Source organism: Scomber scombrus, chromosome 13 (genome assembly GCF_963691925.1).
Source record: "Scomber scombrus chromosome 13, fScoSco1.1, whole genome shotgun sequence".
NCBI lineage: Eukaryota > Metazoa > Chordata > Actinopteri > Scombriformes > Scombridae > Scomber > Scomber scombrus.
In genome coordinates, this window is record NC_084982.1 from 7,337,991 (window position 1) to 7,353,892 (window position 15,902).

Consider the following 15,902-nt stretch of genomic DNA (forward strand, 5'->3'; position numbering starts at 1 on the left):
TTTAAGCAGTCTTTTTAGCATCAAATTCCCTCTTTGTGTTGCCTCGGACAGTGTTTCCCTGTTGAGCTGTGGTGGAAGTGTAGTAACAAAAAGAGGAACTTGGGTGTTAAAAAGAGATCTACTTGATTTGACTAATTTAGACAGCTGAAGCTTCATAGTAGCATCAGATGAACTTATACATTTTTCAGCAGACTGAAGACTGTGGATTTTGAAACTTATATTGTAAGTGCATTAGGGACCTGTTATTGGCCCGTATCAGTGTGAAGAAGAGAATATTACTGAAACTGAACTGGTGATTATTGACAAAAACTATTTCAATGTTCATTTGGGCACCAGACTCCTTTTATATGACAGGCTTGAAAAATGGTGAACTTGTCCTTTAAAGATAGACCGATCAATTTCCTTGATAAATGTACTCTGACACCAGTGGCTTTTAATGTTGTTGTTGTTACTGGCTAAAATCACATAAATTCACTGATTACAAATAATTCAAATTACATTCTATTCATTAAAAATTTGACATGGGTCATTTTGATCCAACCACCACATAAAGATTAAAGCGCCCTAATTGAAAATAATGTTTTTACAAATCCATGAGCCTATAATTTGCAAATTACCGTGACTCAGGTAATGACCGTCAAATCAGAAACAAATCTGCTCCCCAAAACCAACAAATTGTCCACATATGGAGTCATGAAATTCAGATAATAAGAGTAATTACTACTTCTAAAAAGGTAAGAGAGCCAAACATTCTTCTCAGAACCTTTTATGCAAGAAACCCCAGATATAAATGTGGCGCAGCCCTTTTTCCATGACGACATTTGCAAATCCAGAGAAAGAAAGTCCTTTAGCCTCTCACACAACACTGCTTCACTCCCTGCAGCTTCATCCTTCCCTGCAGATCAGAGGTTACTACTCATGTGCATCATCTAGGACTCTGGTGTCATCTACTGGTGTATTTGGGGTATGACATCTCATCACAAATTGTAGAAATCTTTATTTATAACGTCAGTCAAAAGTACATTGTCCCCTGGCACGCTCAGTAAAAATGGCCAAATTATTCACATTTTAGGCCATGACACTCATAAAAATTAGGAGGCAGCCTCACAGTCGATAGTAGAAACACAGAGAAAGGGAGTCCCAAAAGCATATTAAGAATATTTTTAAATCACGAGAAACAAAAATGTCCAGGTGTTTGTTCTTGCAAACCAATTTGTGTCCAGTCAGGAAGAGCAATACCCAGCAAGGGATGCTGAAACCTCAAAGTCTAAAGTCCCTTTGAGTAAAATGCGACCGGCCCAGAACGAGGCGGGGTGCATACAGTGTCAGAAGGGTGCTTAAAGAAAACCAAACGGTGGCGCCATTCTTTCAAAATAATAAAATGTCACTGTTTAATTAAAGAGGTCAACTCTCGCCACAGTGAACCTGGAGGCTGTGCGATGCAGACAGTCGTCCAATCGCAACGTGTCAAATGCAAAACAGACAAATAAGAGCCAACATAAATGAGGAAAACACAACAAACAGGTGAGTTTTTGTTCTTTCCTATTTACAAAGTATTATTGAACAGGAATCTGACCAGAGCAAAAAAAAAACATGTCGTCGGTCAACAGATGAAGCTGCTTGTCTTACATTCATTAAAATGAAAAGGAAAGAAAAAAAAATTATCAAAAGGTTGAAACTTCTGGTCTGGAAAAAAAGATCTTTGGAAGTCCAATTTGTTAGTAGCTCATCCTTCAGCAGGTGTAGTGAGCTGTAACTGAGTCTCTTATCTTAATGGTAAAGTGGTTGTCATATTAGCAGACAGTGTTTGAACTGACCACTTCATTTAGGAGCAAATAAGATTTTTTTTTTTTTTTTTTAAATAAAGAAAGGCCTTATTACAACTTTAAGTAGGGACAAAAAAAAAGAGAAAAAAAACAACCCACAGGTGTGACATGGCATCCTTTCCATTTAGACACTTCCAAATGAGACATCAGCAATTGTGCTACTGCTGGCAAAATAAAGAACATTGAGAAGTAGAAACAAATTGGACTCAAGTCATCCTGAGTGAGAACAATCGGAAAAAAATAAATACACCCTGGCCAGAATTATGGACCACGCTTCTCTTGATTGAAGGTGTCTCTGTGTGTGTGGTGTGTGTGTGTATGAGTGTAAGTGTGTGTGTGTGTGTGTTTGTGACAGATAACTCAGTCCACACTGTGTGTTAGTGTGTTAGTATCCTTGTAGTCCATTGTAAACCTTCTGTACAGAGCCCTGTTTCAGAAGACCCCGAATACCTGCAAGAACAGAATGATATTTATTAACGGCACATTAAAAAAATGATATAGTTTCAAATATCAAATGGGTTAGAAAAATGTTCTATGAACCTGGTTATTGAAGCATTTCTCACTAATATTCTGCAACAAGGACACATCAACTTAAACGAACAAATATGGTCTCCGACAACTGGGGGAAAATTATCACATGACAGCTCTCATGCATAAATTAAAATACATTTTGTTGTATGTTATTACGTGAAAACGTATATTTTCTAGTTCTATTTTAGTTATTTTTACTTTATTGGCTATATTGTAATTAATTTAACTTATATTTATAATTGATACATTAATAAATAAAATGATGATGTATTATTTAGTCAGTGAAAAAGTAACAATTGCCCATCAAATTTTCCTAGAATCTATACTGCCATATTGCAAATAAAAAATTTAAAAAAGACTGAGGTTCAATTTATAACGATAAAAGTTATAAAATACACTGAAGAGGCTGGAAGTTTGTTTCTCTTTGGAAAATTAGTAATCATTAGGAAATTAGCAGATTAACTGGCCTAAAAGCCTGGCTTAAAATCCTACAGGTGCACTTCATGATACAATTAAGCAATTATCATCCAATCATGCTCTGTTGCATGCTGAGACAGGCCCAGTTTTGGACAGTTAAACACCTATGGGAGATTTTGAACCAACATGTTAGACAGCGCTCTCCACTGCTATCATGAAAACAGTAGAGTCTCCAGTAGAGACTTGTAGAATCAATGCCAAGGTTCATTGAAGCTGTTCTGGCAGCACGTTGCGGCCCAACACCAGACGCTTTACGTTGGGTTTTTCTTTAAATTGGTCCCCGTCTGTAGCTTAGCCTTTTAAAAATCCCTTTGGCAGCACTACACATACTGCAACAGCGTGTTATTTAAATTCATAATTTTAAAAGATTAACTTTGCAAAATATCTTGTAATGGGGTGCATTGCACTTCGTGCACTTTGGTGGACTCTCAAGAGATTAATGCAGAAGAGGCAGGGTTAAGCTTCAAAAACACTGGATCTCATATATTCCAGCATTGCAACCACTAGCATTTTTATTAGACTCTCCCTGCCTATTAAATGACCATGACTCCATACCTCCAGCATGTAACAAAGGCACTCTTTAACAACATGTGTTGTCCCCAAGGCCTTACCGACAACATGGATAACAGGGTCAGGTGTTAAGCCTGGTCCACACAGCTGTGCCTCGCCTGTGGTGTTCACACAGATAACACTGCTGCTGCAGCGCTGTTACTGCCAGCCCTGTCTTCCTACACAGAGTCTGACTTTGATAATGACCATCAGTAACAGAATATTTAAAATCATTTCTTTTTCATTATCATTTTTTTAGATTCAGACACACTCTGGCAAACTTTCAGGAGGGAAACTGACCATATATAAGGAAAATAACAGCACCAAATCTCCATCTGGAAGCAGGAACACCAATAGGCAGGAGTCCTGGTTTGAACTAATATCACAGAAAGTGATCAAGAGTCACGAAAATAAGCTTCCTGTGTTATCCAGAAGCTCTCTGACCTTGTTTGCACCTTACAAGCTGACCAGCAGTGGTGACAGTTGATATTTTTTTCATATCCGTGACATATTTTACAGATATAGACATTGAAACTATAGTGAAACTTGCTGGTATGATGTCAATATGACTATCAACAGATCATTTCACTGTCTATTTTACTGAGAACCAAGTGCATCATGTGGAAAATGTAAGTGAGTCCCAGAATCTCCAGCAGCAGAAACTAAAAATACTATCCATGAAGTTCATGTTTTAAGGTAAATTGTAAATACTGATCCTGTCAGAACCCATTTCAACACCATCCCCCATTCTCACCATCTTTCTGCTGATCATCCAGCTGTGTCTGGGGAAACTCCACATCAAAGGTGATGATGAGGGAGCCACGGATATTGATGTTGTCAAAGTTCGGCAGTCCCTCTCCTTTCTTCCACATCCGAGCACCAGGCTTAGTGATCTTATCCCTCACTATATGGACCTGTCAGACAAAGACAAACGCAACCTGTCAATTTAACTTCAACTGCCACATTCAATCACATAATCCCTCTTTTCTTCTGAAACAGTCAAAGCGGATTTTTAAAAAAGTGCTCCATATTATGTCAGATGTGTTAAAAAGTATGTAAAGAACCTTGTGTCCGTCCAAATGTGCAATGTCCATCTCAAAGCCGACCAGTGCCTCCACCAGGGAGATGGTGACGTTGGTGTACAGGTCATCTCCTCTGCGTTCAAACACAGGGTGTCTAAAAGGAAAAGAATCCACATATAACGTTACTGTATGTGACTAATCTTACATTCGGTTATATGAACGTTTTGTTGCAAACCACAAAAACACAGAGCAGAAGTTTCATAGTAAATAAAGCTCATTCCTACTTCAACACTTTTATGCGGAAACGCAGATCTCCAGGCTCGCCATCGATGTGAGGTTCCCCTGTGGTCGCAGAGACAAGATATTAAGCACAGGAAATATAAACAAAAAATAATTTATATGAAGTTTTATGTAAGCTTACCTTCTCCAATGAAAGGATATTCCATCTCATCTCTGACTCCCTGTTCAATTTCCACTTCCAAAGTTCTCTCTTCATTTACAAGCCTGTGTTTAAGAGCACATCACAGAAAAAAAAAATGTTGTGAAATGATGTTGGTGCAACTTCACTCTGAAAGCTTATTACAGCTCTGATACAAACATTTGGTCCTAAATTACTATACTTGAATCAAGAACAATGAAAAAGCATTTTAAAACCTAAATAAACAATCCAACATGTTCAGATTTAAGATGTGACAGTCAAACATTTCAAACACCAATACTTTGTGATTAGCTGCTAGGATACAGTTAATAAATGATAAAATTGGGATTCTCAGTGACTTACTTGACATTGGGACACTCGTCACACACCATCTCTTGGGTCATCTGGAAACGGCCAGGTCCAAGCTGTGTTGTCCTCATCTCCTGTCTGCAGTTACACTTCCTCTTACCAGGGGCTTCTTTGGCTACAGGCTTGTTACGTACAACCTGTGCAACACAGCGCGATCAGCAAGTTGAGTAGGAACCACTTTAATGTGATTGCTTAGTGTGAAAATATTAGATTTATATTATTATATGCACAAACATTTCATTAGATAGAATTTGTGGTAAAAACATAAATGAATGCAGCTTGTTAATTGAGAGAAATCTTTTCACCTCCACAAAGTTCCCAGAATACACTTCTTCAAGCGTGACCTCCAAGTCTAGTATAATGTCATTTCCTCTGGGGATGTTCCTGTCTTGTTGCTGTCGGTTGCCTCCAAACATGAAACCAAAGTCGCCAAAGAAGCTATAGAGTCAGGACAGAGTGAGAGTAGTTGTTTGTAATGGTTGTATTAGCAGCCTCAGGACTAGTTATATTTTTCAATCATCTCCATTGAACTGCGGTAGTGGCAGAAATCTCAGAGATGGATATCTAAAAATGGCCTGAGCAAATAAAATCAAAACTACATGGATACATTTAAAAACAATTTTTTTTTTAACTAATCCTTTAAATTATAATTGCTCTTGCACAGTTTAAAATCCCATTGTTCTCAGATCCCTTATAAAACCATCTGAGCTAATGCAACAAACCTGGAGAAGATATCGTTGTGTGAGCTGTGGTGACCCTCTTTGAGTCCATCTTCTCCATATGCGTCATACTGTTTTCTTTTTTCCTCATCTGAGAGAACCTACAAATAAAAACCTGTCAGTCACTGAACAGCCAAATTCTGCATTGTTTTTACCTGCATTTCTTATAGCAGTGGAATCAATAAATTAAACACATTTTCAATAAAATACAATCGCCAATATACCAATATCAAACACAGCCTCATATACACATGACTGATCACTATAATTTCTAAGCGTGATGTAAACACAAAGAAAACAGCTGTTTTTATTGACAGCACAATTTCCTTTTCCACAAAATGGTCACATAAATATCAAAATATTCATCTTACAGATTGCAGAAGAAAGGTTATAAAAAAACAAACAAACTCTGAGCTAGTGGGAGTTACAGTTCATATGAAGATTTTTTTTTAAACAAAAAAACAGTCATTCATAGTTTTTACAGACTTTGATTAGAGGATAATACTTTGTGACCTCCTTCGTGAAAACCAATAAGTTGAATATGAAATTTAGCCAATAAAATTAACATAGATATACAGTACCAGTCAAAAGTTTGGACACACTTTCCCATTCACATCAATGAGAAAGTGTGTCCAAACTTTTGACTGGCACTGTATATATACACATATCTATATCTATAGCTGGTAATTCAGTTTAGTTATCTTCTAGCAGGAAACACCTGCAGACCTGATCTGAACCCTCTCACACAGCAATCCACGTCTGATCTTCGTGGCTGCCAAACATGCTGCGTAACAGCCAATCAGATGCAGCCACACGGTCTAGTTGACCAATCGCGGAAGCCGTATCGTTTCCAACAACAAGAACCGAATAGCTAGCGCACAAAAGACTTTAGTATGGACGCTTCAGGCTCTTCCGCACACAGACTTCAATTCAAAACCGGGCAGTTACGTAAAAAAACTAAATGAGTTTAACTCCTGCTAGAACTGGCAGTAATCTTCACCCACCTCATAAGCAGCACCCAAGTCTGCAAATTTGTCTTGAGCTTTGGGGTCGTCCTGGTTTCTGTCGGGGTGCAGCTGGAGAGCCAGCTTTCTGTAGGCCTTCTTGATGTCCCTGATGGATGCACTCTTGCTCACGCCCAGGATCTGGTAGAAATCTCTCCTTCAAGAGAGATAACACACTACGTTACTGACCACACAGAGAAACACACACACATAGAAAAGAGCAAACTGCTCAATATGAGGGCATGTGTCCGCTTCACACATGGAGAGAGGATCTGGACCAATCACAGAGGAACATGTGTACCAGCTGGCCGATGCTGTTTAGCCGCTGCGTGTGTGTGTTGAAGCTAAAAACTTACCCCGCAAACACCGCCGCGATCAGATAAAGAAGCAGGCAGCACACACTGCAGAGATTCATCCCTTTGGCAGCCATATATCCTCAGTATTCCTTAAAGAAGGCCCGAAAAAGAAGAGCCGGCTTTCTGGAGGTTGGATCCTGCTGCCAGTCAGAAACCTTCTTCCTCCTGTCAGACAAATCCCTCCCACTGGATGTCGGCAGATCCGCCCCTCATGACAAAACTCCGCCTGCTATTAAAGGAATACTTCATCCTACTTTTGAATAATGGTTTGCTGAAAGAATTGGACATTTATATTTTAAAGTAACTCATCAGCAGAAAGAGCGTGTTTTTGTTTACTGGCTGAGTCAAACCTCTCAACATTGGGCTTTGAAAATAAAGGAGATTCCCTATACATCCATATTTGGGGCTTGTGAAGTGGTTTGTGAATGTGTATGGTTTGCAGTGTGTGAAAAAAAGTAGTGTGCACGCAGATATAATTTGCATATGTGCAAAATGTTTTGAACATAGTCTCCCGAGTATGTAAATATTTACAGATATTTTATTATTTTTTTTTTTTTGCTGGCCTCTTGTCAAAACTTGTCAAAAACAAAAAGCAAAGAACAGGGTGAAGGATGCTGCAATTGCTTTATGCACGTATGCTGTCACCTGCTGGACAGGTGGGGTATAGCAGGGCTCTGCTGCCATATACTGGTTGTATGTGTATACATGCATATTTTTATCTTGTGCGGGCAGTGTATTTTATTTTATTGCTTTTATCTTTCTATTGTGGTTCTATTGTGTTATCTATGTATTGTGTTTTATCTTGTTGTGCAGCACTTGTAAAACCTTGTGTTTGTTAAAATCGTGCTATATAAATAAAGTGGATTGGATTGGATAAGTCTATGAGTCTGACCTTAACAACTTCATCGGGTCAGTTAGGATTCTGTACTGCAAAAGGGAAAAGGTCTGTATAATGGAGACCCAAAGAGCAGGCTGAAGCGCGCCCCCGACAGCTGCACGCCCCCGAGAGCTGCGCGCAACAGATGTCCGCTCGGGACCGTGTATAGTGGAGGCTGGAGGGCGCCAAATAGAAAGAGCTGCTTCTAGTCATAACAAACTACATCAGCGACTGGACTGTTCCTCGTCTCCATCTTCACCTATGAGTGACCTGACCCGTCCAGCCCTCTCACACGGAGACGGAGCACCGCGCTGTTTGGACGACGACACAAGCTGAAAGCAAGTAAGAGCTACAGTTGTCCAACTTTGGTCTCCTTTTCTTCGCTAACAATGCTAGCCGACGATAGCGACTGTACGTGAGGGCTGGTGACGTTAACGTGGACAGAAAACACCCGTTTACTTACTCTTCAGCTGCTTTTTATATGTTCCGTCACAACAGAGTCAGTTTGTATATTTACCTGCTATCAAACAAGGCTTTATTGTAGCTATATAACTTGATTAGCTAGCTTATCAAACTAAAGTTATGATGCAGTGTCAGGTGTTGATGACATTAGCAGCCTGGTTGTCAGTTGTCATGGGAGCGTCACGGAGGCATTACAGGACGTCTTTGCCATTGTGTTAAATAAACAACATGTGTAAAAACTCATGTGCAAACGGATTATCATTATTATTGTTTTGCAGTGGTATGGTCAGCCTGTTATTGAGAAAGACTGGCATTCAGTTCTTGTATCAGTAGTGGAGTCAAGGTAGTGTTATTTGTTAAGCACAATATTACAAATTTGCCTCAAGGGACTTTACAGTCTGCATAGAAATACAACATCCTCTCTCCTTAGACCATCAGATAAGGAAACAACCCCAGGAGGACCAGCAGACAGACATGCTATAGTTGTCGTGTGTACAGAATAGAGCACAAAATACAGCATTGACAAACACGATTACAAGATTATAATGGATTCATAATATATGTGAAGAATGCGTTCAAAGGGAAGCAGAGCAGCTTCCACCTACCACCAAACAGAATCAGATCTCCAAAGATCTCCATTGTTATATAAAGCAAAAGATGCACCTTAAGAAGAGTTATTAGTGTCAAGTTGTGCTGTCTTTGCTTACGTTGGTCTTTTAAATTGTAAAATTATTACCAGTATATCTTTTCATTCTCTTCAGACATGGAGGCAGACCTTCTGAGCATATGGCCGCGTATGGAACCCTTCCTACTGGGTGCCCTACAGGTGAATATACTCAGCTCACCTATTTAATGTTTTGATATCTTATATTGGATGCAAATTTTGTTAAATAACTAAGAGTCTAATGCTATCGTAGGTGGCCCCATCTTCCAAGCTCGGCCTGCACTATCTTCGGAAGATGGCGATCTACGTGCGAACCCGGGATGGCTGCTTCCCTGTTTTGGGCTGGCCAATGTGGCGGCATATCGCATGTGGAAAGCTACAGCTTCCAGAAGAGCTCGCTTGGCTCTACTTTGAGACCTTCGACCTTCATATTGGCCACACACCTGAGGAGAGGTTGGAGTGGGCGGAGTGTCTTTCCCAGTGCACTTCAAAATGCGAGCTGGACCAACAAAGGAACAAGGTGTAAAAAGGATACGGGTGGAGTACACTGTAGCCCAGTTTAGCTAGGAATGTAACACTATCTTATAGTTTCAATTAGTGTTTTTCTCTTGCTTGTGTGTATTGTTGTGTTTTGCCTGAGGCTGGTGCTCAAATGAGAGTGGGAACCACACATTGATATACACCCTTTTGTTTCTTTGTCTCCAGCTGTCTGTGGACACACTACGGTTCCTCCTCTTCCTCTACATCCAGCAGCTGAACCGTGTGTCTCTGCGAACCTCTCTGATCGGTGAAGAGTGGCCCAGTCCCCGCACTCGCTCCCCCTCTCCATCAGACCGAGAGGCCAAGACCAGCTCCCAGAACAAGGTCACATCCCTTTCATGTCACAGATCATTGTTACTGAGGAGCACAAACAGGAAATGTTATCAGCTGGAGAAATGATGCCATAACTGCATGTTTGTGGACACCTATTTTGTAATTCTGAGAAGTACCTCTTTTCCTGTGCAGAGCATTAACATAATCTAGTTTGTTGCACAAATATTACCATCAACTCTCAGCCCTTTGTGATGTGCGTATCATACTTCTTCTTTTTGTTCTGGTTTGGTTCAGCAGAACTGGGATGACCAGGCCCACCTGTCATTCGTGCAGAGCCATCTAGCTGAGATTTTGGAGCTGCTGGTGGAGCCAGGCCAGCTGTCACACTCTGGACAGGCCCTGCGAGACTGCCAGGTCTGTGGGCATTCAACACATATCCTATTTAGCAGGGCACAAAATTAGCACCAGCCACTGGCCAAGTATGCAAGTGGCTGGTAAATTTTGCTTCAGTCACCTGCCAAAAACAATGATACATTTGAACATTGCTAGCCATTTGGCCGCTGGACAAAAAAGTGAAGTTTGCACCCTGAAAAATGTAACGTGGTGTTTTTCCTTAATCAGAGTAAAGAAAACTGTAAGATCTAATTTCCAATGGCACAAAAGCAAGGCACATATTACAGATTTTTAGTCCGGTTTCATCATCAATCATGTGTCTTTTGAACATTTTTGAATAAATGACTGTCACAAGTGTAAGTAAAACAAACAATGCAAATGTTATATTGTGTTTACAATATTCTGATTATCATATGCTGCCAATATACTTAAAGGTTTTTTAGTTTTTGACATGACCGCCTCTCATCACAGAGTGCTTTCCTTTAGACAGACTTTTTTTAACATCTAACTTGACGTCAAATAATTAGTCTTTCAGTTCTGTCACAGTGCAGAGCTGTTCATTTTCTAATTGTTTCAATATTCCTAAATTTGTTACGAGTTTGTCTTCTGATTTCTGAAAGCAAGACTTGTAGTTGCACAGGGTTTTTAATCTTTGGGAACTTTTTTGAATGAAACTTGCCCACAAACCAAAAGGAACATGGAACCATATCGCAATTTTAAGGGGCGTGGATTATGCTAATGATCACATCTCATGAACTCGCACTTCCTCAGGCTAAAATGAGCGATTTGTGATAGCTTCAGGCAGTTAAGAGAGTTTCATGAATCACACATAAAATGTTCCTATTTTCCCGTTATTGCTTTGTGCAAGATCTAATATAAGAGAAAAATAAGAAAACTTTCATGCATGATGTCGATGACAAATTACTCTTCAAATCTTGCAATGCATTGTAGCTGATTTTGCAGTTGTGTTTTTACTAGATATCCCTGGAGGCTGTGCGGAGCTTGGGCCTGCTCTTGGAGGGCTCGACTAGCCACGCCAGAGTTGTTCAGCCTGTCCACAGGCTGCTGACCAAAGGCCCCCTCCAGACAACAGCTGGCTACTGTGCACTCAACCGCTCCTTCCCCCTGCACAAGCTACTCTCCTGTCTCCAACACAGCCTGACACTCAACCCTTTTGGGATAACTGCCTGCTTGCGCTCGGGAAAGAAACTAGCCTGGGCCCAACAAGGTATTCTCAAAGCCATTTAGCAGCAATTTCAAATAATAATAGCGTCGTTTCTGAGGGGAAGGTTCCATCACTCTTCCTCTATCAGTCCGCCTACATTTCTTTGACAGTCCTCTGGTTCTCTGTTTGTACATTCCAGTGGAGGGGGCCATGAAGAGAGCCAAGATAGCCCGAAACACCCATATGGCTCCACCTGGCAGTAAGATGGTGCTGATGTCCCAGGTCTTTAAACAGACCCTAGCCAAAACCTCTGACAAGCTGACTGGTGCCAACATCAAAATCCACAGATGCTCTGATGCCTTCATATACCTGCTGTCACCTCTCAGGTAAGGTTAGCTTCTATTCATATTGATTGTGTTAAGGACTTTTTGGACTCATCGATAATGTTTTTGTGTATTCTCCTCCAGATCAGTCAGCGTGGACAAATGCAGAGACAGCACGGTTGTTCTGGGTCCTGTTGAGACCAACGTCCACATCTACAGCTGTCAGAACGTGCGGGTGGTGTGCGTGGCAGGCAGGATTGCTATCGGAGCCTCCTCGCGCTGCACCATCCACGTCTTGACGCCCACCCGCCCTGTGCTGCTACCTGGAAACACAGACATTACCCTGGGGCCTCTTCACACTTTTTACCCTTCGTTGGAGGATCATATGGCCAGTGTGGGGCTGGCTGTGGTCCCCAACGCCTGGGACCAGCCCTTGCTTCTGGGGGCCGAGGGCCTTGTCAACACTTCGCTCAACACCCCTTCAAATCCAGACTCTGCTTGCTACCGCCTTCTGCCCCCAGCTGAGTTTCACACTCTAGTTGTGCCTTTCCAGATGGAGGGGGACACATGTGAGGTGCCGGGGGGATTGCCTCCTCTATATCAGGCAGCAGTTGATGAAAAGCAGAAGAGGATACAGAACTGGCAGAAGACTGTGATGGAGGCACGGCTAACCAAGTGAGTGGCAAACCAGGCCCTCCTCTCACCGTTGTTAAAAGTGTTTACATTTGATGAAATATTTAACAGCACTTTCATTGCTTTGTAATGTATTATAAGCATATACAGCTTTATACACATTTAAAAAATGTGTGGTGTGTGATTGTGTAAAAATCTGTTTTTATTCAGTCATCCAGCATGGACTTTTGTTCAGTGGAAAGTTATAATGGATCAGTCATTCCAAAAATCAATAAAAATGTGAGTTAGCCACTCAGTGGGTGAGATATTATGGAGTTCAGTAGTGACTTTGTGTAGCCAGCTCGAAGGGCTCTACACTGAACCTGACCCTAAAAGCATAGGGAATGGCACAACGGGGAACTCCTGAGGGGAAAGATCTTTGACTTTGATATTATAGTACTTTAACACTAGTCCCTCATTCATTCCATATTCTACCTCTTTGTTGTTTAGTAGTGTTTCTTTTTTTCTGTTGTACTTGATACCTCTCTTGTGTTCTCTCTCTCTCTCTCTCTCTCTAGGGAGCAGAAGCGTCAGTTCCAGGAGATAGTGGAGGTCAAGTTCCACGAGTGGCTTCTGGAGACGGGGCACAGGCAGGAACTCGACAGCCTTATCCCACCCACGATAGCCCCTCCGAAGGCCTCCGACGGGCCCTCGACGGACACGCCCCAAGTTAATGATAACAAATATATTAAGACTGGACGGGCAGTGGGACAGTCACCTATGGCTTGTTGAATATTTGGGTTTTCCTTTTTTGGGGCTTTGACAGCAGAATAATTGTGCCTGTAAATTAAAGTAGCGTGACAGTTTGCACTTAGTCTTATTGAGACATGGAGCTTCTGTAAGTTCTTACAAACTGAGGAGGATATTTACTGCAAGTGTTATAATTTGTTACTGATACTGATGCAACTTTCAACAAGCTTTTATTGCAACTTATGCCCACTCATTCTCAAGTGGAAGGCTGGTTTGGGCTGCTTTAGATTCCCGTCTTAAGAAAAGGCAGCTAAGTCCTCAGTGCATCTGAATAGAGTAGGGAGTGGATTGGCATGCTGCAAAACAACATCACAAGCACTTTTTTTTGAGGGGAGGTGTAAAAATAACAAGGGTGTAACATTGTTGAAGTCATCACAGGATTACAGGGTGACATTATGAATAAGTGTCAAAAAAGAAGGCAAAGCTGAGGAAGGAATACAGAAAGACAAGCACCATGATTGACTGACAGACTGGAGCAACCTGTCCTGTCCTCGAGGCATTTATAGCTCCTTAATGTATAATAATTCTCAAAATCTACATGAAAAGATAGTTTGGCAATTATAATGAACTACTCAATGTTGGGTGTAATAAAGTTATTAATTTTTATTTCACGACAAAAGCAAAAAAAATTGCATAAACTAAATACAGTCAGATATCTTGGAGGCGTAATGTAGTGACCTTTAGTGCTACTTAAACTTGAAGCTCTCATTGTTATTCCACCTCTCTGCAATGGTGGTTTCGGCTTTAGGGGAAACTGGATAAAAATGGTCATGTTCCTGCAGCACCAAGACAGTTGTTGCCATCTTCCATATAGTGTGAGGTGATTGCTTATGTCCATTTGAATAGACGACATGCTATTGTCTGTCAAAAAACAAAAATCTACATGCTGTTTTTTTTTTTTTGTATTTAATTTCATTAATGGTAGCTGGCATGTGCTGGAGAATGTAGATGTTAAATATATTTGACGCTTGGGATATGAAAGAAGTTAACTAGTATTTCTCTGTTTTATTGAGTATAAAAGATTGAGGTTGTAAACTTTTTCTGTTTTGTGAAGTAAGGGATGTTAATATAATTTATTGCAGGTACCAGTGATTGCACAATCTAAAACTTTTCTTTTAGGTCATTTTTGGCATTTTTTTTGTTGCCTTTATTCAATAGGTTAAAGTGCATAGAGGCAGGAAACAGAAGTAAACAGATGAAGTTCAACAGGTCTGTATAATAAATATTAATTATGTTCAACAAGGTGAGTCAACAGTTAATAACAGATTCCTGTAGCTGATCTGCTCTCTTGGGGCTGTACATGCCTGTTGAATTTCTTGCCACGCCCCAATTGTGATATGTATACAGTTTTTACCAGGTGTCAAAAGCTAACGTCAGCTCTGACATCAATGACTGATGTGACCACAATGACTAACATGAATGACATTGCAGCATCTGTGATTTTGTGCGGATTTATCCTTAATGTCTCAGTACAACAGAACAGCTGTGTGTATTCAGTCACCTGGGGTCATTTTTTACATGGTTAGTTTGCAGAAGTGCTGCCAGATGTGCTTCTATATGCATATTTCTGTATGAATATGTATATTTATCAGCGTTATAGTGATTATTTTTCATCAATGTAAATTGCCTCCAGAATCAATTTTTTTTTAGCATTTTACCTATAAGTGTACTTCCTGTTCCTGCACTTCTACTCATTACAGCATGCACAGAATAGGGCACGCATTACATTCAATTGAACAGCTGCATCTTCAAGGTAACATTTTGTTACTTATGGGAAGTGAAGAAAGGGTTGATAAAAAAATATGTACTGTTAAGGTGTGTCAAATTAAAGAATATTACGATGCAAGTTTTCAAAATGCTGGAGTGTCTTAATTTTCAAGATGTCATTACACTGTAAAAAGCGTTTACTTTGTTTTGAATGCAGGCATCACTATGCAGTTACTGTATGAAGAGCACAATATAGTTTTGATTGTAAAAAATAAAAATAATGAATAAAGACTGACTAAAACCACGTCATCTCCTGCTTCATTTGTGTGTTGTGATTCTGTCTTTGCCATTGTATTTACAACAAAATGTACTCCAAATTTGTTATAATGGGAAGCATTTCTTGATGAAGTTCATTTAATACTTACAAATAGTACTATTTGTTGCATCTGTGGCGATGTAACACTAGCAGTGGTGGATTGTAACTGCAGTAAGTACAATTTTGCACTACTCTTACTTCAATTTAACGCTTCTTTATACGTCTGCTCCTCTGCATTTCAGAAGGAAACACTGCTCCACTAGATTTATTTGGATAATGTATAGTTTGTTTTGCTGTTAAAACTACATACAAAACATTTGAGCTTGGTAATTATGACACTGCAATATATTGAACAATCCTCCAATATAGAGTGAAAATCAGCTTTACACCGACCAACTTCTAATGTTGCTTACATATGACTACATCACTTATAATAATCCCATAAAAACATCCAGATTAAGAAATACCACTCACTTCATTGAGTATTTT

The 15,902-nt window shown here is 40.2% G+C and overlaps 2 protein-coding genes across 2 annotated transcripts; one reads left to right on the top strand and one right to left on the bottom strand.

Moving 5' to 3' along the window:
- Window positions 1-977: 977 nt before the first annotated feature.
- On the bottom strand, window positions 978-7,610 carry dnajb11 (DnaJ heat shock protein family (Hsp40) member B11). The gene is made up of 10 exons (XM_062432309.1): window positions 7,272-7,610; window positions 6,916-7,072; window positions 5,915-6,012; window positions 5,498-5,630; window positions 5,187-5,329; window positions 4,827-4,909; window positions 4,690-4,747; window positions 4,448-4,559; window positions 4,138-4,297; window positions 978-2,276 (listed from the first exon to the last, which is right to left on the bottom strand). Exons 1-10 carry the CDS (start codon window positions 7,343-7,345, stop codon window positions 2,212-2,214), a joined length of 1,083 nt encoding a protein of 360 aa, XP_062288293.1. The 5' UTR covers window positions 7,346-7,610; the 3' UTR covers window positions 978-2,211.
- Window positions 7,611-8,332: 722 nt separating this feature from the next.
- tbccd1 (TBCC domain containing 1) lies at window positions 8,333-15,392 on the top strand. The gene is made up of 9 exons (XM_062432308.1): window positions 8,333-8,490; window positions 9,372-9,436; window positions 9,528-9,794; window positions 9,980-10,138; window positions 10,385-10,501; window positions 11,459-11,708; window positions 11,845-12,031; window positions 12,113-12,643; window positions 13,159-15,392. The coding sequence occupies exons 2-9, from the start codon at window positions 9,374-9,376 to the stop codon at window positions 13,370-13,372; spliced, it is 1,788 nt and encodes a 595-aa protein (XP_062288292.1). The 5' UTR covers window positions 8,333-8,490; window positions 9,372-9,373; the 3' UTR covers window positions 13,373-15,392.
- Window positions 15,393-15,902: the final 510 nt, after the last annotated feature.

Excerpts from the sequence above, each read along its gene's own strand:
- tbccd1 (XM_062432308.1), top strand. The coding sequence starts at position 9,374 with ATGGAGGCAGACCTTCTGAGCATATGGCCGCGTATGGAACCCTTCCTA. Across the intron at positions 9,795-9,979 it reads TGGACCAACAAAGGAACAAG|CTGTCTGTGGACACACTACG; the intron begins GTGTAAAAAGGA and ends CTTTGTCTCCAG. Across the intron at positions 10,139-10,384 it reads AGACCAGCTCCCAGAACAAG|AACTGGGATGACCAGGCCCA; the intron begins GTCACATCCCTT and ends TTGGTTCAGCAG.
- dnajb11 (XM_062432309.1), bottom strand. The coding sequence starts at position 7,345 with ATGGCTGCCAAAGGGATGAATCTCTGCAGTGTGTGCTGCCTGCTTCTT. Across the intron at positions 5,631-5,914 it reads CACAACGATATCTTCTCCAG|CTTCTTTGGCGACTTTGGTT; the intron begins GTTTGTTGCATT and ends CTGACTCTATAG. Across the intron at positions 4,910-5,186 it reads GACGAGTGTCCCAATGTCAA|GCTTGTAAATGAAGAGAGAA; the intron begins GTAAGTCACTGA and ends TCTTAAACACAG.